At 34.4% G+C, this 22,054-nt stretch overlaps 1 protein-coding gene across 1 annotated transcript in view; it reads right to left on the bottom strand.

The window, feature by feature from the left end:
• LOC106470066 overlaps window positions 1–22,054 on the bottom strand; it is a 44,833-nt gene that overhangs the window by 9,392 nt on the left and 13,387 nt on the right. Inside the window, exons 2-4 of the mRNA XM_022398610.1 lie at window positions 18,630–19,408; window positions 14,921–15,237; window positions 8,899–14,265 (exon numbers count right to left, since the gene is read on the bottom strand). Coding sequence (XP_022254318.1) covers window positions 8,899–14,265; window positions 14,921–15,237; window positions 18,630–19,204 — 6,259 coding nt within the window. The 5' untranslated portion in view covers window positions 19,205–19,408. The remainder of the gene's footprint in view (window positions 1–8,898; window positions 14,266–14,920; window positions 15,238–18,629; window positions 19,409–22,054) is intronic.

Here is a 22,054-nt window from a genome sequence, read left to right as displayed (position 1 = left end):
AATGCAAGTAAACAAACGCAATGACATGGCCTTCGACATGTGATACGTCATGATAGGATTAAGGAGTTCCAGCATAGAGGATGGGATTTTGTCCAGGATAAATAAATAGTTATATGCAACATGAGAGTCAAGTGGCAAATGCAATGAGAAGTAACCTGAAAAATACTGAAACCTACACTTAGGTGGTTGGGGACATAATGATAAACAAGACAGATCAACTGTACAAACCAGTTCATTAATGTGGATGGAGCAAGATCCATGGAGAAAACATCAGATTACCCTTCTGGGCATCCTCAAGTCTTGGTAAGGAAGGAGCAGTCTGGAAATAAAATCGACTTGTCCCTATCAAAAACAGAGCAGGTAGCATCTTAGGCACAAATATCATAGTGATATCTCCCACAGGCAAGAAGGAAGATAAAATATGTAATAAAAGATATATACAGAACAGGTGGCCAAAGGTTTGAATGGTGGATTTATGAGGACCCTGAGAACTAAACAGAGGTTTCAGTCTGGAAGAGGAACTGGATGAGTAATTAGAAAGGCCCTGAAGAGGACTGTAAGAACCTGGGAATGAATAGGACAATGGCCAGAGAAATGACAGAAATTTGTCAACCAAGCCATTCTGTAGGCAGCAATCATGAAAATGGATAGATTGCTCTCACAAAATCAGGTAAAAAAAAAGGAAATGAGATGAGAGAATCAGACAACCTGGAAGAAGGCAGTGGCAGATGAAACAACAAGGATAAATCATTAACTCGTGCTAATAAATTACAAAGGTGGATGGCTGACAAGTCTGAGCAAGAAGACAAGTTATTCTGTTAAAAATCTTGCCTGTCTTGCAAGAGACCAGATAAAAGCCCTACATGAAGATTAAAGCATGGCATTTTGTAGTGAAAGTGAATATTTGAGACTGACATAAGAGGAACCTCCAAGATGGAAGAGATGGTGACTCTTGGATTGCCTATAAGTAAAGGGAGAAAAATAATATGTGAGCTGGTCAATGGGGTGCAATAAGAAGAACCCAACAAAGAGTGCTTCAAATTAAAGATAGCATCCTGGGAAGAAAAAAAGAGGAAAGACATACAAAAAGAAGTTGTACCAGTTCTGAATCAGAGCATCTACTAATAGGGCTGAAGAGTCTGTAAATATAATGAAATAAGTGGAAGCTTGATGTTGAAAGGAATCACTAAGAAATTAATAAGAGGATTTGCAAAGTGGGAACAAATCCAGTGAAACACCAGAGGATGTAAGAACCTCTCTATTGGAAGGATCTGGTCCAGGCAAGATAGCTACTGATCAGCTACTAAGTTCAAAGTTCCTGGGACATAGCAAGATGACAGCTGGATGCAATTATCATGGACCCAAAAGAGGTGCTCTACAGTGAGAAAGCAGAAACCTCAAGAACATGTAGCTACCGTTGACTGGTGTAAAAAAATGACAGAGAAATTTTCATAATGAATTACATGTACAGCTAGATGTGACAGAATATGGTGGCAAGACCACTGAACTACTGAATACTGGAAGCAGTGAAGGTATCCAGAACCATACCCAGTCTAGATAGATAGATGTCTGTGAAGAGATGTAAGCTCAGGCAAGGTAGAAGAAGAGCATTGTTCAAGGTTGTGTGAGAATGATTGAACCACTACAACAGACTGAGGTGGAGAGATGGAAGGAGAGAAACAAGAAGTCAGTGGACCTCTGGACATATTCCACTGATCTGCCAGAGTCTATTGAAAGGAATACAAGTGAACAAGTCCCAGAAGGATAAGGAATGCAAGAGAGGCTAGAATCCACAAAATAGACAAAACTTCTGATGTACAAAGAGAAGAAGACATAGAAAGAAGGCTGAGACACTGATCCTGATCATCCACATCCCAGAAGAGCACCCACCACAGAGTGAAAAAAACGTCCACCTTGAATCAGGGAATGACCAAATCTGGTTCAAGTGAAACAAATCAATGACAGGTTGCCATTGGTCTTTGTGGCAACAGCATAAAAACTGGAGCAGAAACTCAGAGTGGAGGTGAAGTGGAGAGTGGAAGACCGGAGAAACAAAATAAAGAAAGCACCTGAGTAACCAAGTAGCCTGCAGCACTAGAAGTTCACAGATGAACAAAGTGGGATGTTGGATAGTGACAAGAAGACTAGAAACATCTGAGGAGTCGACTCCACAATGCTGTATAGTTCAAGAAACCTGGTGGGATCCCTGGTCCAAAAAAGGCAAGAAACCAAAGTGAGCAAAGATGACTGCCGATCAGCTTAAGATTTCAAAGTAAAAGAAACAACCCCAAAAATCTTATCAGGAAAAAAGGGTGTAGCACAGCAGTCCCTTGAGAGAAAAATGAGGAAAGCAAATGTCAGAAATCAAGGTATCTCAATGAATTACATCCCAGAAACAAAGAAACAAAATTAAATGGGACACAATAGAAGAAGAAAATCAAGGACAAGGTGAAAAACAGGTATGGGTAAGTTTTTCCAATAAAGCTTATAGGGCTATTACGTAAAGCATCTAAAAGAAGGCAACGTGTGGGCAAACAGTAAAAAAGTTAAGTAAGTAACAAAAAATTATATATAGAGTCAGAGAAAAAAAAAGAAGGAAAAATAGGAGATTCTCATAGTGAAAGAAGAGACTTGGGCAATGGAGGCTCATACATCACAACAGACCAAGATTCAACAGAGAACAAGTGGGAAAAGGACTGAACAAAAGACATACACCGGTGTAATTCAAGCACTAATGAACAAAGGTGGGATTACAGGATCCTCAACAGAAAGAGGGAAACAGAAGTACAAGTATATATGAAAAAAACATTGATTAACCCTATGAGCATGGGTGGGAATCAAAGTGTGCATGTCATAATTTTTTCAAAGAATTACACTCAAAATTTAATAAACAGCTTTATTATTAATGTTATATCAATAAACTTGGAATCAAAATTTAGTTTATAATTCAAAGTTTAATATATTTCAATTTCTTAATTAACAAAAAAAGTTTAAATAAATTCTCAATCTTCACTTTTTTCTGTCATGTGGTATCTCTCTGCTTTGAATTCTTTATTCTAGATTTTATTTCTTCCCTTATGTGGATTTCAGAACATCTATCAATTAGACACATCAACTATATATATAGACAGTCTAGAATTTAATTACAATTTAATTTGTCACAATCACTATTGAAGCTTCTTCCAACTCTTCATGCTTTTAAAATTACTTATGTACTCGCACTTGCTTGTAAATGATACATTTATAACCAATAAAAAGGTCATTTTATGAACTACATGATTATGATATTTTATATTAATTTATTTCAGTAAAAGATACCATTTCACATACAGATTTTATTCAGTAAAGATCAAAATCTGTGCTCCAGTAATTAATGAAATGTTTTCAACCTTTTCATAGGTCAGTTACAAAGCCAGATTAAATTACAATTGTTTTGGGGTATTCTGTTTTACTGTTTGAATTATTGTTTATATTTTAAAATACATATTTAAAAGCTACATGAATTTTTTTATGGACAACCAACTTAGTGAGGAAAATTTAGGGTTCATGAAAACCAGCTTCAAAGAGCAAAAAGCTTCAATCCTGAATTGCTAAATTTATTTTTTATGTATATTCTTTGATCTATTGATTTTTTTTGTAACTAAAATGTAAAAAGTAAAAACTTAATACATTAGGTAAAAAAAAAATTCTCATCTGGAAAACACACAAATATGAGTAATTAAATGTAATTTGATGTAATCTGAAATTTTATTCACCCTAAACTCTCTGCATTCTTGCTTTGTGACTTATTACTATTTGGGATAGTTAGATATGGTTGAAAGAGAAATAAAACAATAAAATTAAATGAAAGAAGCTGGTCAAAACACTGAAGACAACTGCAATTATCTGTTACAATGTGTACTCATTCCAGCAACAAAAAACACAAAAAAACGAGCTATTTTTACATTTTTCAACTTTAATTACAGGTGATTTCACTACAGTTAATGTTAAGGTAGAGAAAATAACAGAAAATATATTAACTTTTACTGACAAACTTTTGATATTAGAGGTTATGCAAATGAAATATAAAACTATAACCTTGCACTCATTAGTTACAGTCATAGACTTGATAAATTCACAGACAAATATGTAGTAGAAATACTTCATTTAAAATTCTGATTTTTTATGTGCACAACATAAATGTAATGTTTATTAAATGTTTACAAAATTTTTTGAAGATACCAATAGTAAATTCAGAATTATAGTACACATTAATTCTCCAATATTGGATCAGTCCATTGGACTGACCCTGTGCACATAGAGTTAAGCTCATCTAAAGATGGAGCAGGCTCAGCTGAATTAACAGATGGAGGGTGTCAAGAATCCTGGATCCAAGATCAGAATGTAATCAATCACATGGTGAACAATGATGGTAATAACACTAATTGTCAGAGTGCCTCTAGTCACCATTACAGTATTAGATGACACCTGTTGAAGAGTGTGAGAACCCAAAGAAATTTGTTTTTTTTTGTGTTTCTGTTTATAAAAATTGGATTGGTTTGTCTATAGTACACAGGCTTACATCACTGGTGTAATGCTGAAATTGAAGAGTATTTAACAAAATGTGTACATTGGGTTAAAACAACACAAAATCATATTGTCAAAGAAACCTTATCACAGACACTGGAACATGTTTTCCAAAATAGAAATTTCATTAAAAGGAAAAATCAAATGTAAGATAATTCCAATCAAAGTTCTAGCTGAAATTATTAAAATTTAGTATTTTGCATTTTCATAATCAAGAAAATAAAGGGAAGAAAGATTACAATATAAAAAATAAAAGTTTAAACAAACAAGTGCAAAAATTCTCTTAATTCTTAATAAAAACACATCTGAACAAAGCAGTGTTAAGGAAGCAATGAAAAGCCTTTGTTTTAACGCTAGCGTTCACGGGATTTACTTTACATGCAAAATGTGTCGCTCTCTTATTTGTAGAGGGTTACAGTCTAATCATCATTACATTATAGGCTGGTGCATTCCACTTAATACATGTAGGGAGGGAGTTCTGTTCAAGGCTTGTGGAATGCACAAGTATTCTCAGCAGATGTATGAGGTAATAGCTCTTTGTTCTGCAGAGAGGTGATTACTGTTTTGAAGAATGAGCTTTTTGTTTACATACAATTCTCAAGGGGAGTACTGTGCAAGGAGGTTGTGTCACCTCCTGATAGTGGATGGGAATGGTCTAATGTTGATTGCATTATAGACTAGCACAGTACATACTATTACGTGCAAGGTTGAGAGCTTTTACAATGGCTTGAAGCATGCACAAAAATGTTTCAGCAGCAGTGCCAAGGTGTTAGCTAATTGTTCTGTAAAGATGTGAGTAGTGTGGTCTGAAACTATCAGTAATTCAATACCAAAGCAGCTATTAAAAAAACACCATCCACCATTTGTAAAACACCAAACTCCACCTAGAGACAATTATTACAAAATAATAACTAAAGAGCCCCATCCACTGAACTATTTTAGTTCTAAAATCTAATTATCATGCAAGCAACACATCAGTTTAGATCTTTAAAAACATTAATAAAAAAAAGAGGGTCAGAAGATAGGCTTTTTGGCTTTGGCAATGTTTCTAAAAATATATTTGCACTTACATTTTTAGAAAAATTTTAACTGCTGATGAATTAGAATTCAACTTTGATTTCAGTTTCTTGATGGCTAAAGTTGTTTTAATTCTTACATCTTGCCTGTTGTACATCTTGTTCTTTTGTTGAAGTTACAACAAGGAGCAAAACATAAAAACTAATGAATCTTAAATAATCAAGAAACTCATACCAAAGTTTATTTGAACTGTTTTCATGTTTAATAAAAAATTTTTTGGATAGAACACAATAATCTGAATGTTCCAGGGCTACAGAGGAACAGATGGGTGATCTTCATCCTTCCTACAGTCACAACAGTCTAAATGTGCAAGACCAACACAGAGACAAGGGTGAATATCAGCTATTCTTTCAAGTCACAACAGTCTAAATGTGCAAGACCAACACAGAGACAAGGGTGAATATCAGCTATTCTTTCAAGTCACAACAGTCTAAATGTGCAAGACCAACACAGAGACAAGGGTGAACAACAGCCATTCTTTCAAGTCACAACAGTCTAAATGTGCAAGACCAACACAGAGACAAGGGTGAACAACAGCCATTCTTTCAAGTAAAAACAGACTACATGTGCATGACCAACAGAGAAAGAGGAGACAATATTATTCTTTATACCAAGTCTTAAGTTATAAAAGACCAATCATAAGATATATAAACTACCATAACAAAAAGCACTTAGGACATTTGTGGTATACAGGTATAAACCAAAATAAAACAAATATTGAAAAAATTACAAGAAATACTCAAACAGAGTAAGTAAGAGCATGAAATACCAGCAAGTTTTTAAAATTTTTCTATCTGAAGGTGAATGAGGCAAATTATTGATGAAACAAAGAAATAATCACAAGTGCTGCTGTGTAAGCCTAAAATGCACTAAATGAAATACTCTTTATTTTAGATGAAAAAGAAAAATACTATTCTTTTAGCATCATTCATCAAAAAATGTACTACTGGAATGGTGAAAGCAAACAAATCCTGCTTATGAATAAAATTCCACCTGTCAAGCAGAACAAAGGAACAGAATACTGTTATGCCTAAAGTGATGTTATGATGAAACATCAAGAAAGAAGAATCCCTAAAAAAAAAGCAATTGGGATTAGAACTAGAAATAAAATAAACTTCATTTCAAAATTAAAATTACAGAACTGTGCAATTAAAGAGAAATAGATTATGATTGAGAAGTGTAGGAGGGAAGAGAATGTAGACAAAAAACAAAATAAAACAGTACACTCTAAAAAAGAATATTTCCTGGAGTCCATTTAAATTAGGTCTGAAGATAGCATCAAAATATGAAATTTTGAATTTTTTTATCTCCCAAGAAAAGGATAACCATAAATCTCAAAAACCCTTACATTAAAAGAAAACAAATTCAATAATTGTGGAGATGTATAATTGCCAAATACGTTATAGTAAAAACTTATTAATTCATTAAAAAAACATCTGAATGAGTGCCTTCAAAAGAATGCTAGACACTTTCACATTTAAGAATGCTGCAAAGAACAGAGCTGGAAAGAAAATCCAATGGGGAAAAAAGGAAGAGCAGATATCTAGCTCTGTAAAGCAAACATAGTTAACAGGATCCTGGGATCAGATAAAAAAATAGTCCAAATGTCTGGAATGGACCCATAATAACATCAACATGAGTAAAGCCTGAAATACAATCCAGAGTAAATGGAATTTGGCTGACTGGAATGCATAATGGTAAGAGAAACCCATTACACTGAGGTATTTTCATGTCATATAACAACCAAATACCCAATAAAGTTCAGCATAAAATAGTTATCCCTTCTTACCCTCCTAAATTCTCATTTTTTTTACTATAACTGGATCAATACTTTTTTTTTTACTATAGCTGGATCAATACTTTTTTTTTACTATAACTTGATCAATACTTATTTTTTAATTTGCCCAGTAATAATTCATTTATTTTGAACTTTATATATTCACAGTAAGTTACTTTGGTTAATTTGTCCATAAGTTTACTTTGTTACATAACTTTTTTCAGATTTTCAGATTGTAAGTAAAGTTTATTTCCTTTTGCTAAAAATGTTGTTTCTCTTTCTTTATATTATCCAAAATAAATTACAGATATACTTGTACAATAGTGCTCTGGACTTGAACTTGTCAGGAGAGTGTTAGAAGAGTGTCAATGAAGAGTATAGGATGACATCAAGAATTATACTTTTAAGTAGACTGCAGAACTACAATTTCAGAAAAATTCCTATGAATCATTAATGTCAATGTTAAAGAGAAAAAAATTTAATTTACACTAATCACTGATTGGAAAATTTTAAAGTCTTGTTTAAGACAAAGGTATAATAGATTAATATGTGTGTGTACTTAGACACTTGACAATTAACCTGTCTTTACATTTGTTATCCCACTAAAAAATGCATAATAATTTTAAATATTTGCTTTCATTAGCCAATGTCAGGCTAACAGCTTTATGTCACCCAAGAAATGTTGATACTTGAATGGAAGATGCATCACAAATAGATCAGCACGACTAGTAACAAGCTCGTGGCTACCGCCTTATTTCAAACTTCACCCAAAGTAACACTTGAGTACTAAGTCAAGTAACCCTTTAAGTACTAAGCCACACATGACTTTGGGAAGAGATGTTGAAATTTTCATTTAGTAGCTTTTGGTGAACAGATATTTGATTTCTTAGTTAGATTTGGATGTGATCAAGAAGTTTGTTATTGTCACATAAATTTAAATTAGTATATCCATTGTTTTGAAAAGCATATTTTATAGTGCACCCAACCTTAAAATAAGGAGTATGATGGAGTGTGAGTACATGTGTACCAAAATTGAAGGTCTGATATAAATGTTTGAACTTCATTTACTATTTCTAATTCCCAAAATAAAAGTAAGTTAATATTACTAAAGTTGATAAAATATTCCCACACACACACATTTCTTTCGTATGTATTAAAAATGTCTAAATAAGCACAGATTAATTAAATAAAGAAAACTATGTTATCACTAAATATACTTCTGATGAAATTCAGCTGATTTAGCATGTTAAAACGAAGATATAAAAAAATGCATTTAATCTTTTTCTTTTTTAGTGTTATTTTTTATGCCAATCACAACTTTCAACAACTTTTTAAATCTTTATTCTATACATATTTTGCTATATACCATAAATATGTAACATTTAGAGACCTTTATAACATTAAGCATGTTTAAATTCTAGCATAATGATTATGACTATTAAAGAAAGCTTAATGCATTTAAAATAATTCAAAAATACTTTCTTTCTTACCATCAGAGTCTTGATCTCCATCTTCCTGAGAGATAGGAAACACTTCCCTTCTTCTCCTCTTCACCCCAGACCACCTTTCAGTTTTACACGTCTCTGTTTCAAAGTTCTGATTCACTACTGTCCGACTGACAGTGACAAGGGGGTTGGTAGTCCCTTCCAATATCTTTGAGTTTGCTGATGACTGCAGTTCTCCATCTCTGCTTTCTAAACATACTCTGTTTTCATCTTCCCTCTCATCTCGGCCACAAACAAGGTTCATTGGCTCCTGACTGGACTCTACACCTGAATCACTTATGGAATGGTTATCCCCACCTGACAAAGACTGTTCAGAGGTATCAGAAGAAGCAGATGAAGCATTTTCACCTGCATTGTCAGGTTGATCTATTGGCAAGGTTTCTAATGAACAAGTACCCCACTTAGTTTGAAGGTTCTCTATACTGTCACTGGGTTCCTCTAACCCATGTTTTACAAGAGAACTTTTACTGGCTTTCTGGTTTTCTAGTAAACTATGATTATTTTCCTTCACAAACGGATTTGAGTAGGTCCATGTTCTACTCAAGTCAAGTGCTAAATTCACCTCAGATACTGTCTGTTGCTGAAAATCTGTACTTTCACAGTTCTGAACACTATCAAGCTGCTCAATGTCTTGATCTGGAAGTCTTGAATGAACATCAGTAGACAATGAAGTTTCTTCTTTGTTGAACGATTCACCGGGATAATCAGGCACTGGGCTGTCTCGCACATTATTTCTACCTTTTTGCATGACTGCTCTTACAGCTGCAGACAGATTCACAGGGTCTGGCCATAGAGTTTCACTAGCCTCTTCTTCACAAGGCTGAAACATGCTTTCTTCTTCTATTTCATTATATTCCTGTAAAGAGGCACTGCCAATGTCAACATTTTGTTTGGGGACAACTGTAATGGCTTCTGTTGATGGTGTAGGTTCATTCACCGGGATACACACTGAATCTACTGAAGTGACTGTCTGCACGGCTGCATTATGCTCCATCTCTCCACTCTGAACTCCAACACTTCTAGCTCTAGAAGACTCTTGAAGATCACTTGGTTTATTCACCATACATAGTGACAATTCAGGCATGTTTTCCTCAGCTGAAGCTGAATGAGTAGTAAACCCACCACTTAAAGAAGTCTGACTGTTTAAGCTTGCACTAATATAGTTTAAGTGACTCGTTGCTGTTGTAGGTATTAACGTATTACAAGGTAATGATGATGATGGCGTACTAACAGAGGCAGATATCATATTATGGCTGACCACTGGTGTGGATCCCTGATGATGAATGATGGCTCGTGGAATACCTCCTGCTGAAGAATGATCTTGAATGTTGGGACTCAAGATCACATCTGCTCCAGAAACATGTGAACTGGGTTGAATCACATTAGAAACAAAGGAACCATCAGGAAAGGCACATTGAACTGGGTTAGAATGAATCCCAAAATTAGAAGGACCCTGCACTAAAACAGATGGTTCTTGGGGAAAAGAGCTGATATTTTGAGGATTCTGCACCAATGCAATGGAGTGAAAAGAAGGTCCAGAAACATACTGTTGCAAAGGGATGTTCTGCATCACACTAGCTCCACCACCTGAAGGGAGCCCAATCATGCCAAATGGCTGAAGAAGATTCACTTGGTTTCCAAATCCTGACGATAACATTTGTTGTTGTATGACTGGATTCATGCCATTGTAACTTATAACCTGTTGCTGTTGCTGCATTAACTGCCTGGATTGCTGAGCTGAAGATGGAGGAAGCACAGTGAAAGTCTGAAGGACTGGGGCTTGCTGGGTTTGCTGCTGAGGTGTAATGGTAATACTTGGAAACAATACAGAAGAGTTCTGAGTTCCACTTTGCAACATGGAGGCTACTGTTTGACTTCCTGTTTTTTTTTTACCCTCTTTTGACTTCTTTCTATTTGGTGTATGAAAGAAATTTGGTGAATCATCACTTTGCACACAAGAAATGGAGCCATTATTGGACAAAGGAGTACTACAAGTAGAACTAGGCCGAGATACTGATTTAGAATAAAGCTCTGATCTTCCTCTACTTTCATCCTGTTGAGCTGAGAGGGTAACAAAGGAAGTGGGGCTGGATAAAGGAAGTGGGGTAGTAGCTAATGCACCACTGGACCCCCCTAATATTGAAGTAATGTTTGTTGGATGTGTTGGAGTACCAATTACTGGAGAAGGCTGTTCAATTCGTAGAGGTCCAGGCAAGAAGTTTTGTCCAGGAGGAATAAGAACTGTATTTTGCATAGCTGGAAGAGATAATAAATTAAAAACCTGCATCACAGGTTGTGCTGGCTGGCTTAAAACTTGGGGTACCATTCCCACAGCAGGTATAACCTGGGTCATGGATGTAGTTACTGTTGTCACATTAGGTATGGAAAGGGGTGGCATGGAGTTATTCAGTCTAAGTTGTCCTGGCACTGGCATACCATTAATGTTTTTAAGTGGTTGGTTAACTGCAGAATTGCAAACTGAAGCACTTGGACGGTTGTAAGAAGCTGTACCAGGTAGAGAATTGTTGTCTGCTACAGTGTTGGCACTGATGAGTACACCCCTGGAGACTGTAGCAACTGCATTAGTTGCCGTAACTGGCTTTACTGAAGAAACACACCCACCATTGCTCACAGTTGCAGAGATCTGTGCACAACCATTTTCTTCTGAATGAGCTGAGCTTGCAAACTCGTGTCTATCATATATAACTGTTGGTTGTTGTGTTACAGGAAGTGATCGTTCAAAAGACTGCATTGTATTTGTGGTTTTCTGATTTGTAGAAGCTGCTAAAGGAATAGCTCCAACTCTTGTGTAAGGCTGAGAGGAAATCAAAGTTCCTGTATTGTCATTCTGAACTGTTATAGAAATGTTTGCACATTGTGATGGACCTTCTCCCACACCCAAAGGTATATTGTGACTTGACAGATGAGGACTTCTTACAGTGAAACTTGGTTGAGATGATCCAATTATAAAACAACCATTCTGTACAAGCTGCTGTGACTGTAGCAAGTTTGGCCTCAATCCATCAGATATTAATAATGGTTGGGATAACTGTTGGGCTGGACCAAATGGTTGCGCTTCTCCAACAGGAGTAGGTATGGAATTTACGGCTGGTCCTCCAACTGGTACTCGTATACCATCTGGAGTCATCAAAATTTGCTGGGAATTTGACATACCTTGAAATCCTGTAGGCAGTACCATTCCATTTAGGTGTTGAGCAAACTGGGTTCTTGAGGCAGTTGGTAAAACTGTATTTGGTGTGTATTCAGTATAAACACGTTGACTGAGCTGGCTGAATACATTCTGCACTAAAATACCAGAGGATGCATTATGTTGCCATAATGGAGAGCGTACAGCTCCATTTGGACCAGGAAACTGAACAAAAGTTGATGATGTCATGTTTTCAACAGATGGAGTGCTTCCATTAGCTGTATTCTCTGTCCCATCTGAGCTAACTGATTGGGTCTGTATCACACTGGGACGCACTTGTTGAGACCCAATCATTCCAACTTGCTGAATGACCTGAACTGGTGATATCTGGTTAGTCTGGGGTGCAACATGAATCTTCACGACTGAAGGAGAAGCTTGGATGCTTGATGGTGTTTGAAGATTTACTGCAGCATGTAAATTAGCAGAGAAATGGTTATTATTAATGTTAGGCACCAACATACCAGGGTATGATCCATTACAGTTTGCTATCTCTGTACTTGGTCCAAAACATGAAACAGAATTTTGAAGGCCAACTTTTGGCAAAGAATTAACATCAAAGCCTTCTTCAGATGTTACCTCACTACTATTTTGCACTCGATTTATAGAGTTTACAGGAAATGATTCCAAATTCTTATTCAATAATCTGCTGGTGTTTACAGAGGAAGTTTGAGAATCCATAAGTGGAAACATATTTCTTTTTTGCAATGGTAATTCTGTATCAACAGACACAGTTAATTTGGAACAATTAGAAGTCCAATCTGTGTTACTAACATCAAACATGTTATTTAAATTAGAAGATAGGATTCCACCACCTGTTTCTGGTATGGAGGATGGAGTAACTTGATCATTTAAATTATGAGTTGGCAGACTACTAACAACTGCATCTACAATTTCATTCTGACTACTGGAAGAGCTACACCATCTTACAGGAATGCCTTGGGGGCAAGTCAAAGACTGACCACCTTGTGAAGTGGCTAGATATTCACTACTTACACCAACGATTGGTGTACTTGCACTCCTCTTGGACACTGTCTGACTTGCTAGTGTGCCAGCAGGAGGTCGATGATGTTCAGGAGGAATTTGCCTTACATCTACATTTGGACATGGAGATCCACGATCAAAAAGACGTACAGTGTTATTCACTTTTGAAGACTTTTTTAGTTTCTGCCTACCATTAGGGCTGAAAGTACCTTCTCCAACCTGAGAACTAACAGACTGGTCTGTGGCAGAACGACAAAAAAAGTTTGGAGCAAGTTTTTGTGTGGCTGGTGTAGAAACTTCATTATTGCTTAAACAAGAATTTAATTCTTCATGCGCTGAACCATGTGGCTGCATCACAGGTGCTCGTTGATATGATGGACAAACTCCAGGGGGCATCATACAAGAATTTAATTGTCCACCTAAACCAATGCACTGGTTAACTTGAAGCTGGGAATGAAGAACATTACCTCGTACTACTGATTGTGGAGAAGGTCCACGGGGAACTTCTGAACTTTTAGTTCCTGGAGTCTGCATATTTTGTTGTATTGGTAATAATGACTGCCCTGACTGCATATGATGACCTAAGGGGAGTGAAATGGATACCTGGCCTACTCGTGGTGTATCCAAAGAAGTATGTCTTTTATCACCTGATTCTGTTCTCTGAGAGAAACTTTGTACATTTGACATATTTAAGTGAACTCCATAGGGACCTAAATGTGAAACGCTACTGAAGGTAGAAGGTGCAGTAGAACAAGATGTCACTGTTGTGCACACAAAAAGTTCATTACTAGTTTTATTCTGTGGATACTGACTGTTATTTGGGCAAACTCTCATGCTGTTATTATGAACAGGAGTATCAACCAGAAGTAACTCTTGTGGTGTGCAGAACCGTTGAAAGTTACTTCTATCTTCAGTGGGTAACAGTGTTGGCAGCAGGTTACATGCTTGACTGCTAACAGGACTATTGCTATATGATGATAAAGAACCACGGTTCTTTTCAACAGCAACTGAACTAAGAATCAGATTATTATTTTTGCTTTCTTTTCTTAAGCCCATTTTATCTCTCTGTGCCAACAACTCGGACACAAGAACTCCATCAAAAGGGCTTTTGTTTTTAGTTCTCATTTTTTTCTTCTTACAAGAGGATGAATCTGCAGAAAATAAAAGTTTCTACTTTAATACTTATAATACACTACAGTCTTTACCTTGTTAACTATTACGCAATTACTTTTTGAAACATATTAAAAGCATCATGTCTCAAAGCAAGGTTCTTATATTTGAAAGATGGGTGGGAAAATTATTAATGTTCAAGTGTCTCACAGCTCAGTGGGCACAAAGTAAATTTATTTCTTCATATAGGACTGCCAATAGAGAAACTGTTACTCTATTAAAAGATAATAATAATACAATTACAATATGTTAAAAATATATTTTAGATATAACTTGTTCATGCTTTATAACGAAAGAGCTAAGTATATTATATTTTTTCTAGATATCTACCATAATATATAAATTCTTAGCTTTTACAGTGTTTTATGACTGAATTGCAAACAACTCCAGGTAAATTTGTTTCATATCTAGCCTGCATACTAAAAATATATGCCAAACCACTACATACAACTACATGTCATGAAGTTGTCAATTTTCAGAAGACTTCATTAAGTGAGTTACATGTCTGTTGTAAGAAGCATAATATGTGTATAGTTTTTTTTAATAAAATATGTTTGTAATATGAATATTAAACTAAAGAAACAATATATCTCTTAAATACATATAAATGTTTTTTGGCATGTATGCTAGGCTTACCTTTCTTTTTTATTGCTGTCACTGAGCTACACGAATGTACTGATTGAGAAGAAAGTTTCAAAGGTGATGAAGATGGGTTAAGGCTTGTGCTGTTCTGAAATGTTGCCATGGCCACAGTTTTCCGTTTATGAATACATAACTTACTAGCATCATTCCAACAAGAGTCTGTAAGAGCCCAAGCTTTTGACTGTACAGCTGGATTGAAGTTAAAAACTTTATTTGGAACAACAGGGCACTCTAGTCCACACTTACAAGTTCCTTCTGTTTGCAGGTACATAACAACATCAGATAAAGAAGTCAACTGACACTCACTGGGACTGAAAGAAATCAAATAGTATTATAAGATTTCATTACAAAGTTATAAACAAAAAAATAAATGAGTTATTAATAAATTTTTAAGATTCGTTTTTCATAGACACGTGTAAAATGGAATATTAAGCTGTTTATTTCTTACTTTACTAAAACAAATATGCACATAATACAAAATATAATGAAGTGTTTTGGAGGGATTCATTAAAGTATTAACTTAAAACATTACATGGCAAGGTATGAGTAAGATAGTTTTGAAAGTTCTTTAAAAAAAATATAAAAAATCCACAAAAATGTAACTTATTATATGTGTACAAAATAATTGCAAGTGTAGTACTGCTATTTATTTTTCCATATAAACAATAATACTTCACAAGAGCAAAAAATACCAACTCATAGCACATGTACATACTCATTCCAAGCAAGTAAACAAACAGATGCATATAACTTAGACTTAGATTTAACCAATTATATCATAAATTATATTTAACTTGAATAAAATAACTAAAAGAAATGTTTTGCAAATTGTACAACTAAACACTGAATATCTTAAGGTATATATTACAGTCTTATTAGTTTTTATATTCTTCATAAGTCCAACTATGTAATGCAAAAATAGTTAGGATTCTTAGATTTCAAAATACAAATGCCAACTAATTCAGAATCTATGAACTAAAATTTCTCTTTGACTGCACTTCAATATTTTCGGCTTTCATCACTCAAAAAAATTATTTACACTGAATACAGGTGACAAATCCTGAGAAACCCGAGTTAATTCCTTTTTAATAATAGCTAATTACTCATGTTAGAGAAAAATTAACATTATCCTTACCTAAAAATGTATTTCAGACAGATACCTACCTCTCCACATAACAAACAGTTGGTGCCTTGGCACATTTGCCAAAAAATTGTGATATGCACTAAGCCTTTGAACGAGCTCATACGCCGAAATGGGAATGTTACTAGTCTATGGTGCAGCTAACATTAGATTATACCCCTCCACCAATATGAGGTTGACACATCCTCTTTACACAGTACTTGCCTTAAGCATTTTGTGTAAGCCAAAATCATTTGCATAAAATCCCTCATTTGCTAGACTGTCAGATTTTGGAATAGGAAAGTATTACCCGTGAGGTAAAACTGTCCACTCAGTGGGTTTCCGTGTCTCCTCTATGAAGACTGAAAAATGGCAATTGGAAGGAGAAGAAGAACCCCAAAGGGTGATGAGAACATAGTGTGATGGATGTGATGTGACACAAAAATGTCTGGAGATGTCAACAGCCAGAGACAAGAGAAGACAGGGTAAGTCACTGTAAGAGCACCTGTGTGACCCAAAGATCCTCTGCTAAAGAAATTCACAGGTGCAGTAAATGTAAGAGTTAAGCTCCCACAGAACTGGAGTCATGGTATTCCATGGCTCCAAATGCAAGTCATATCTGAGCCTTTCGATGACTGGCCTGTCAAGTGGAGGGACACCAGGATGAGAAGCAGGATAGATGGTGACCTGATGAGACTTCCTAAAAATGACAAATCTGGGGTCTTCATGGACCAAGATAAATGGTAGAGCAGAAAATATTGTTGATTGGCTACTGCAGTCAGTTTCCAAAGTATGAGGAATTTACCAAAAACCTCTTTTCAAAAGGTGTCAAATGGAGGTCCCCGAGATAAGACAGAGAGAGAGTCAACCTCCAGAAAATAAGGCATCCTGAACAATTAAGTCTTTGAAATGAAAAAAAAAGTTAACTGGGCAACTGCAAAAGAAGAGATTGAGACCAGTGTGGTGTACAGGTATGTGTGATCTTACCTAATAAAGCTGTCAGGGTTACAATGTAGAGCCTCGGAAATGTGCAAGTAGGATAGGTAGTGAATAAGTTAAGCAAGTAGGAGGAGGAGATGAGCATATAGTGGACAAGAAAGAACCAATGTAGGACGGAAAGAAAAAAAAGTCCAAATTTTTATTTGAAACTATATCCCTAAAATTGAGCGCAGTCAAAATATTTAATTGTTTTAGTTATTTGTCAGAAAAAAAAAGAATATGACTCAACAATGAATGAACTTTTGGTTTGCACAAAGTGCTCAAGGATGATGTGTTGTCCTTCTATTGGTGGAGAGATATAGTTTAATACTTATTGCATCATAGACTAGTACAGTTCATGTTATTACATATGGGTTAAGAATTCATTCAAAGGCCTGGATCATACACAAAAAACTTTTTGGCAGTGGCTCTGATGCACTAGTTATCTCTTCTGTGGACAAATGAGTAATTTAGTGAAAATATTATTTCACAAAATAAATTGTAGAGAAAAACAATAATATAACTTACAAGAACAGCACTTCCACTAAAGTACAATTCATATACTCTTAACATAAATTCCAAAACAATATTAAAATAAAACTCCAACCATGGAGAAATTTTACTTTTTTTTAAAACTTATCTTAAAAAGTTCTTTAATAAATAATCTTAGTGGTTTATATAAATATAAAAAAAAAGTTAAAGAGAGAGAGAGAGAAATTTAAAGAAACTGAAGAACAAATGTCTTTTTTATATTTAAAGTAAGTTATTTTATGATGGTAAAAACTGAAACTACCGTATTTATATTTTAAGCATTATTGAAATCATGAGGGAAAATATTAAGAATTTGAAAAAGAGTATAATATTTCCTTAACCCATTAACTGTGGATGACGGATATTTCCGTTATTGAAGTTCTGTGGCTCAGCTGTGAATGACAGAAATATCCGTCAGTCTCACATATATAACTATAACTCTATGCAAATGATGAAAATAACAGTTTTATTGTGACTGATGGCAACTCAGTTTTATCCGTGAATCAGAAAATGGCAAATGAACTGCTCCTGCCGCAGTTGATGGGTTAAGAACAACAATTATTTATCAAATGATAATTATATTTAATACTGTGCAAAATAAATTCACACAGAAGTTACTATAGGCATGCAGGTGGATGTAAATTAAATTTTTGGTACATACACATACTTTGTGTCTGTTTCTTTCCGATTTTTTGCAAAAAGCTACACGAGACCCAGATGCTAGTCATCCCTAATTTTGAACTAGATTCACAATCTGGCATAATAACCACTAGGCTACGTCCTGCACATTCATTTATAAAAAAAATTGGAATTCATATATTGTTCTTGAAGTAATATTTACTACACAATCAAAACTTAAACAGAAAAAATTGATTTAAATGATGTGACACTTCTATTTTGTGAGAATGTCGTGAATCCTACATTAAAGATTAAAAACAATTTTAATATGTGAGTATGTGTACAATCATATGTATTACTATTTTTCTTTATTGTACAAAATTAATTATAATACTCATTTGTTTAGTTTAAGGATAATTCTATCAGTATAATTCTTTCAATTTAATGATAACTTACCTAACATACACTACTTTTCCATCACAGGTTAATCGTTTCCATCCAAATGGTACAGTTACACTTTCTGGAAGTGAATGGCTCCCTTGGTACATCATAGTTGATGAAAGAACTAAATTCTTTCCCTGATTCCCAACTAAGTGAGTTAGCGTATCTTGTATACAAGGTCTTCCTTCAACAGTTACTGCTGGTTGAGGATGTTGCAACAAAGTAACAGAAGTACCAGAGTTACGACCATCAGATTCTACATATGACCCCCCACTGTCCACTGGTGTCCACGAAGGACAAACGGGTATGTATGATTCAAAGGACGAAGACAAGGTATTATCTTGGACTGGCTGAAATCCTGAAGCTGATGACAATGATAGCAAAGATGGTGTGCAAGGCTGCGCAAAAAAACTCAGCCGTGGATTAGGTTGGTTTGTCTTTGACCCCAGAGTTGGTAATGTGTGAATAACTCCTAATGGTGAATTATTTACCACCCCACCAGCAGGAAAGATCCCAGGACCACTTGAAAAAATGGTCTGTGGTGGCACCAAGGTGTTATTTTTGATCACATGGTGGTTGAATTCTGACATGTTATTCTTCAATGTTCAAAACAAAACAAGGTAGAGAAGTATTCCACCACACATTGTAGGGTCAAAAATAATTTATTGAAACCTTCAATCTATCACATTTTCTCATGCAAGTTGTCCTTTTATTTCTAAACTTTGGATAAACAGATTATCACTGTCTTCAAAATTACTTCTTTTTGTATTCATCCCAGCAAATGACATCTTTCGCTGCAATAAAATAAAAAAAAATATGTCATTTTATGATAATTCATAGTACAAAAAATTCCTAATCAATAATTTAATTTTCACATGCTACTGAGATAACAAGAACAAAGATCCAAAATTTATGACACATATAAAATGCCTTAAATTCAAATGAAATGTTTAGCAAATCAAAACAACCAGTAAGAGTATACTTAATCAACAAAACATAAAATCCAAGGGGCAAAAATACTACATGTACATATGTTTACACTTCTAACCCAAAAATTAGTGAAATGATATATTTACATTGTTATTAGAACAACGTGTACACAAGCAACTAAAGTTCCCATAAGATTGAAATAAGAACTTCTACATATTAATAAAAATTTATCATGTAAAACATTTCAAGTAAACAAAGCTTTGATATCCACAAGAGATTTTGACATTACTATGATATGAATTATTACAGACATCAAGTAACTATCTACTGTTACTCTTCAAAGTTCCTGAAAATTAATCATAGTATACACATGAGCCTTAGAGGACATTATATTAAAGATTTATCATCCCTAGAAAATGAATCACAACCTGAAGATATAATCAACAATTTAGAAAACCATCTTTATTATGTGTTCTACCATATATATCCCTTGGCTTTTACATGCCATCCTATAAAAGCATTGTCAAAACAATTAAAGAATACAACATGGTTTTAGATGTGAAATTTTATTTCCTACCAACAAGAAAGCTTGGTCAAATTGTATCACACAAACTTGTTGACAAGAGCACTTCAGGATTCTTGTAGCAAATTACATGCAAAGACTGTGGTAGTTCTTGCATTGTACAAACCTGCTGATAAGTGTCTATAAGATCAAAAGAAGATTTACGAGCCACTTCCTTTGTGTTTGAGCACATGACTCAAAATAAACATACTTTTGTTTTTTCAGATGTCAAAATCATTGACATATAAAATAATATAAAGAAATAAAGAATCAAAGATGCTCTCTTTATCAAAATGCAAAAGCCAAGCATTAATCAGTATTCAGGTTTGAAATTATATTTAGTATATTTTTTCCTTATTTAACAGTTGTGTTTGTGTTGTATTCATTTTGCTGTTTAGACATGTGGTATCACTGTTGATACTACAATACATAATGGTTTTATTCCCTTGTTCAAATATATCCCCTTGACACCATTAGGTAAACCTAGCAAAACAATGATAACCCATAATAAAACTTTAATTTTCATATTACAAGTTCTTTTAATTTAACTGCTTTACATATTGCTATGTTCTGTATAACACACAATGTCAAACTTTAAAAATAATTATGTAAACTAAGCTAGCAATGTTAAAGGAACAACACACATACATCACCAAATCAACTAGAAATTAGCCAAAATAGTACATAAAACTAGAAATTATGTTAAAAGATGAATTGTTGAATGTTTGCTAATCCAAATATTGCCAACATTTAATATCTCTGAAGTCACTTCAAGCTGAACTCCTAACTTCTTGTGCCCTAAAGCAACTTGGAACATCTGCTATAAAATAACCACTAATTCTTTCACAAGCAAATCCTTGATTGAAGAGGAAACGTGAAAGTGTCAAATCTTGTTTCCAAACAAATTTTTGTTCTCTAATAGTGGATCTTAACTTGATTCTACAAGATTATTCTCACTAGAAGGAATACACAATTATACAAGTACTTCACAATGTTTATACCACCTATATCAAATTGCCATCTAGATTGGTAGAGGTTGCTACTTTACAAGTTTAAGAAAAAAAGATTAATAAAAATTTGAGGAATCAGAGCTAGATTTAACTTTGCTTAAATTTTGCAGAGGAACCCAGGTTGAGTTTAAATGAATAAGCAACTAGATAAACAGTTTGAGTTTCATAGGCATTTATATTTTACTGTCTCACTACAGATGGATCCAAGTCTGCAGGTCACGACCTTTTACAGAATTAAATTCAAAATTTAATTTAAACTACTTTATTTTCAATATATATGAATAAACTTGCATCAAACATAGTTAATAAATCAAATTTTGATACAAGTTTGAGTTTTTAATTTTATAAGGAGATATTTCAAAAAATCCTATATCTCCTCTACAATGAGAATTGTGATTTTTTTCTCTATGTCTCCTCCCTTCTCTATTTTATTTAGCCCCCCTCTCATAAGTATAGAATTTAATGTAAGTTACTCATTATAAGATAGACTATCTGATGTACTCGTTCAATGGAAGACATGGAGAACCAGAACTCATTTGCATGTCTTACAGCATCAACTCTTCTTCTTTTGTTTATTCAGGAACTTCATTTGAGCACATCAGTTGTTTTCCCTCTTCTTTGGTTATCCTAAATTTTGCTAAGCTTTCTTGATTTTGTTGTGCCATCCATCTACTTTTTCTTTCTTTTGCTAAGAAATGTTTTCTTTCTTACACTATTTCTGAACTATAAGTGAGAATTCAATTGAAATGAAAAGGTGGTTTTGAGGTGGTTTGATGCTGTAAACATGCCATCTTCTAATTCAAATGTTAACCAATATCTCACATTCCTGAGATGGTATCGCAAATGGTATATATATATATATATATATATATATATATATATATATCTATAGTAAGTAAATATACTAGTAGTTAGTTTAGTTTACGTTTACCTAACTA

Source organism: Limulus polyphemus, unplaced genomic scaffold (assembly GCF_000517525.1).
Source record: "Limulus polyphemus unplaced genomic scaffold, Limulus_polyphemus-2.1.2 Scaffold3802, whole genome shotgun sequence".
Lineage (NCBI taxonomy): Eukaryota > Metazoa > Arthropoda > Merostomata > Xiphosura > Limulidae > Limulus > Limulus polyphemus.
The sequence above is the reverse complement of the archived record's forward strand: the minus strand, read 5'-3'. Positions and strand labels throughout refer to the sequence as shown.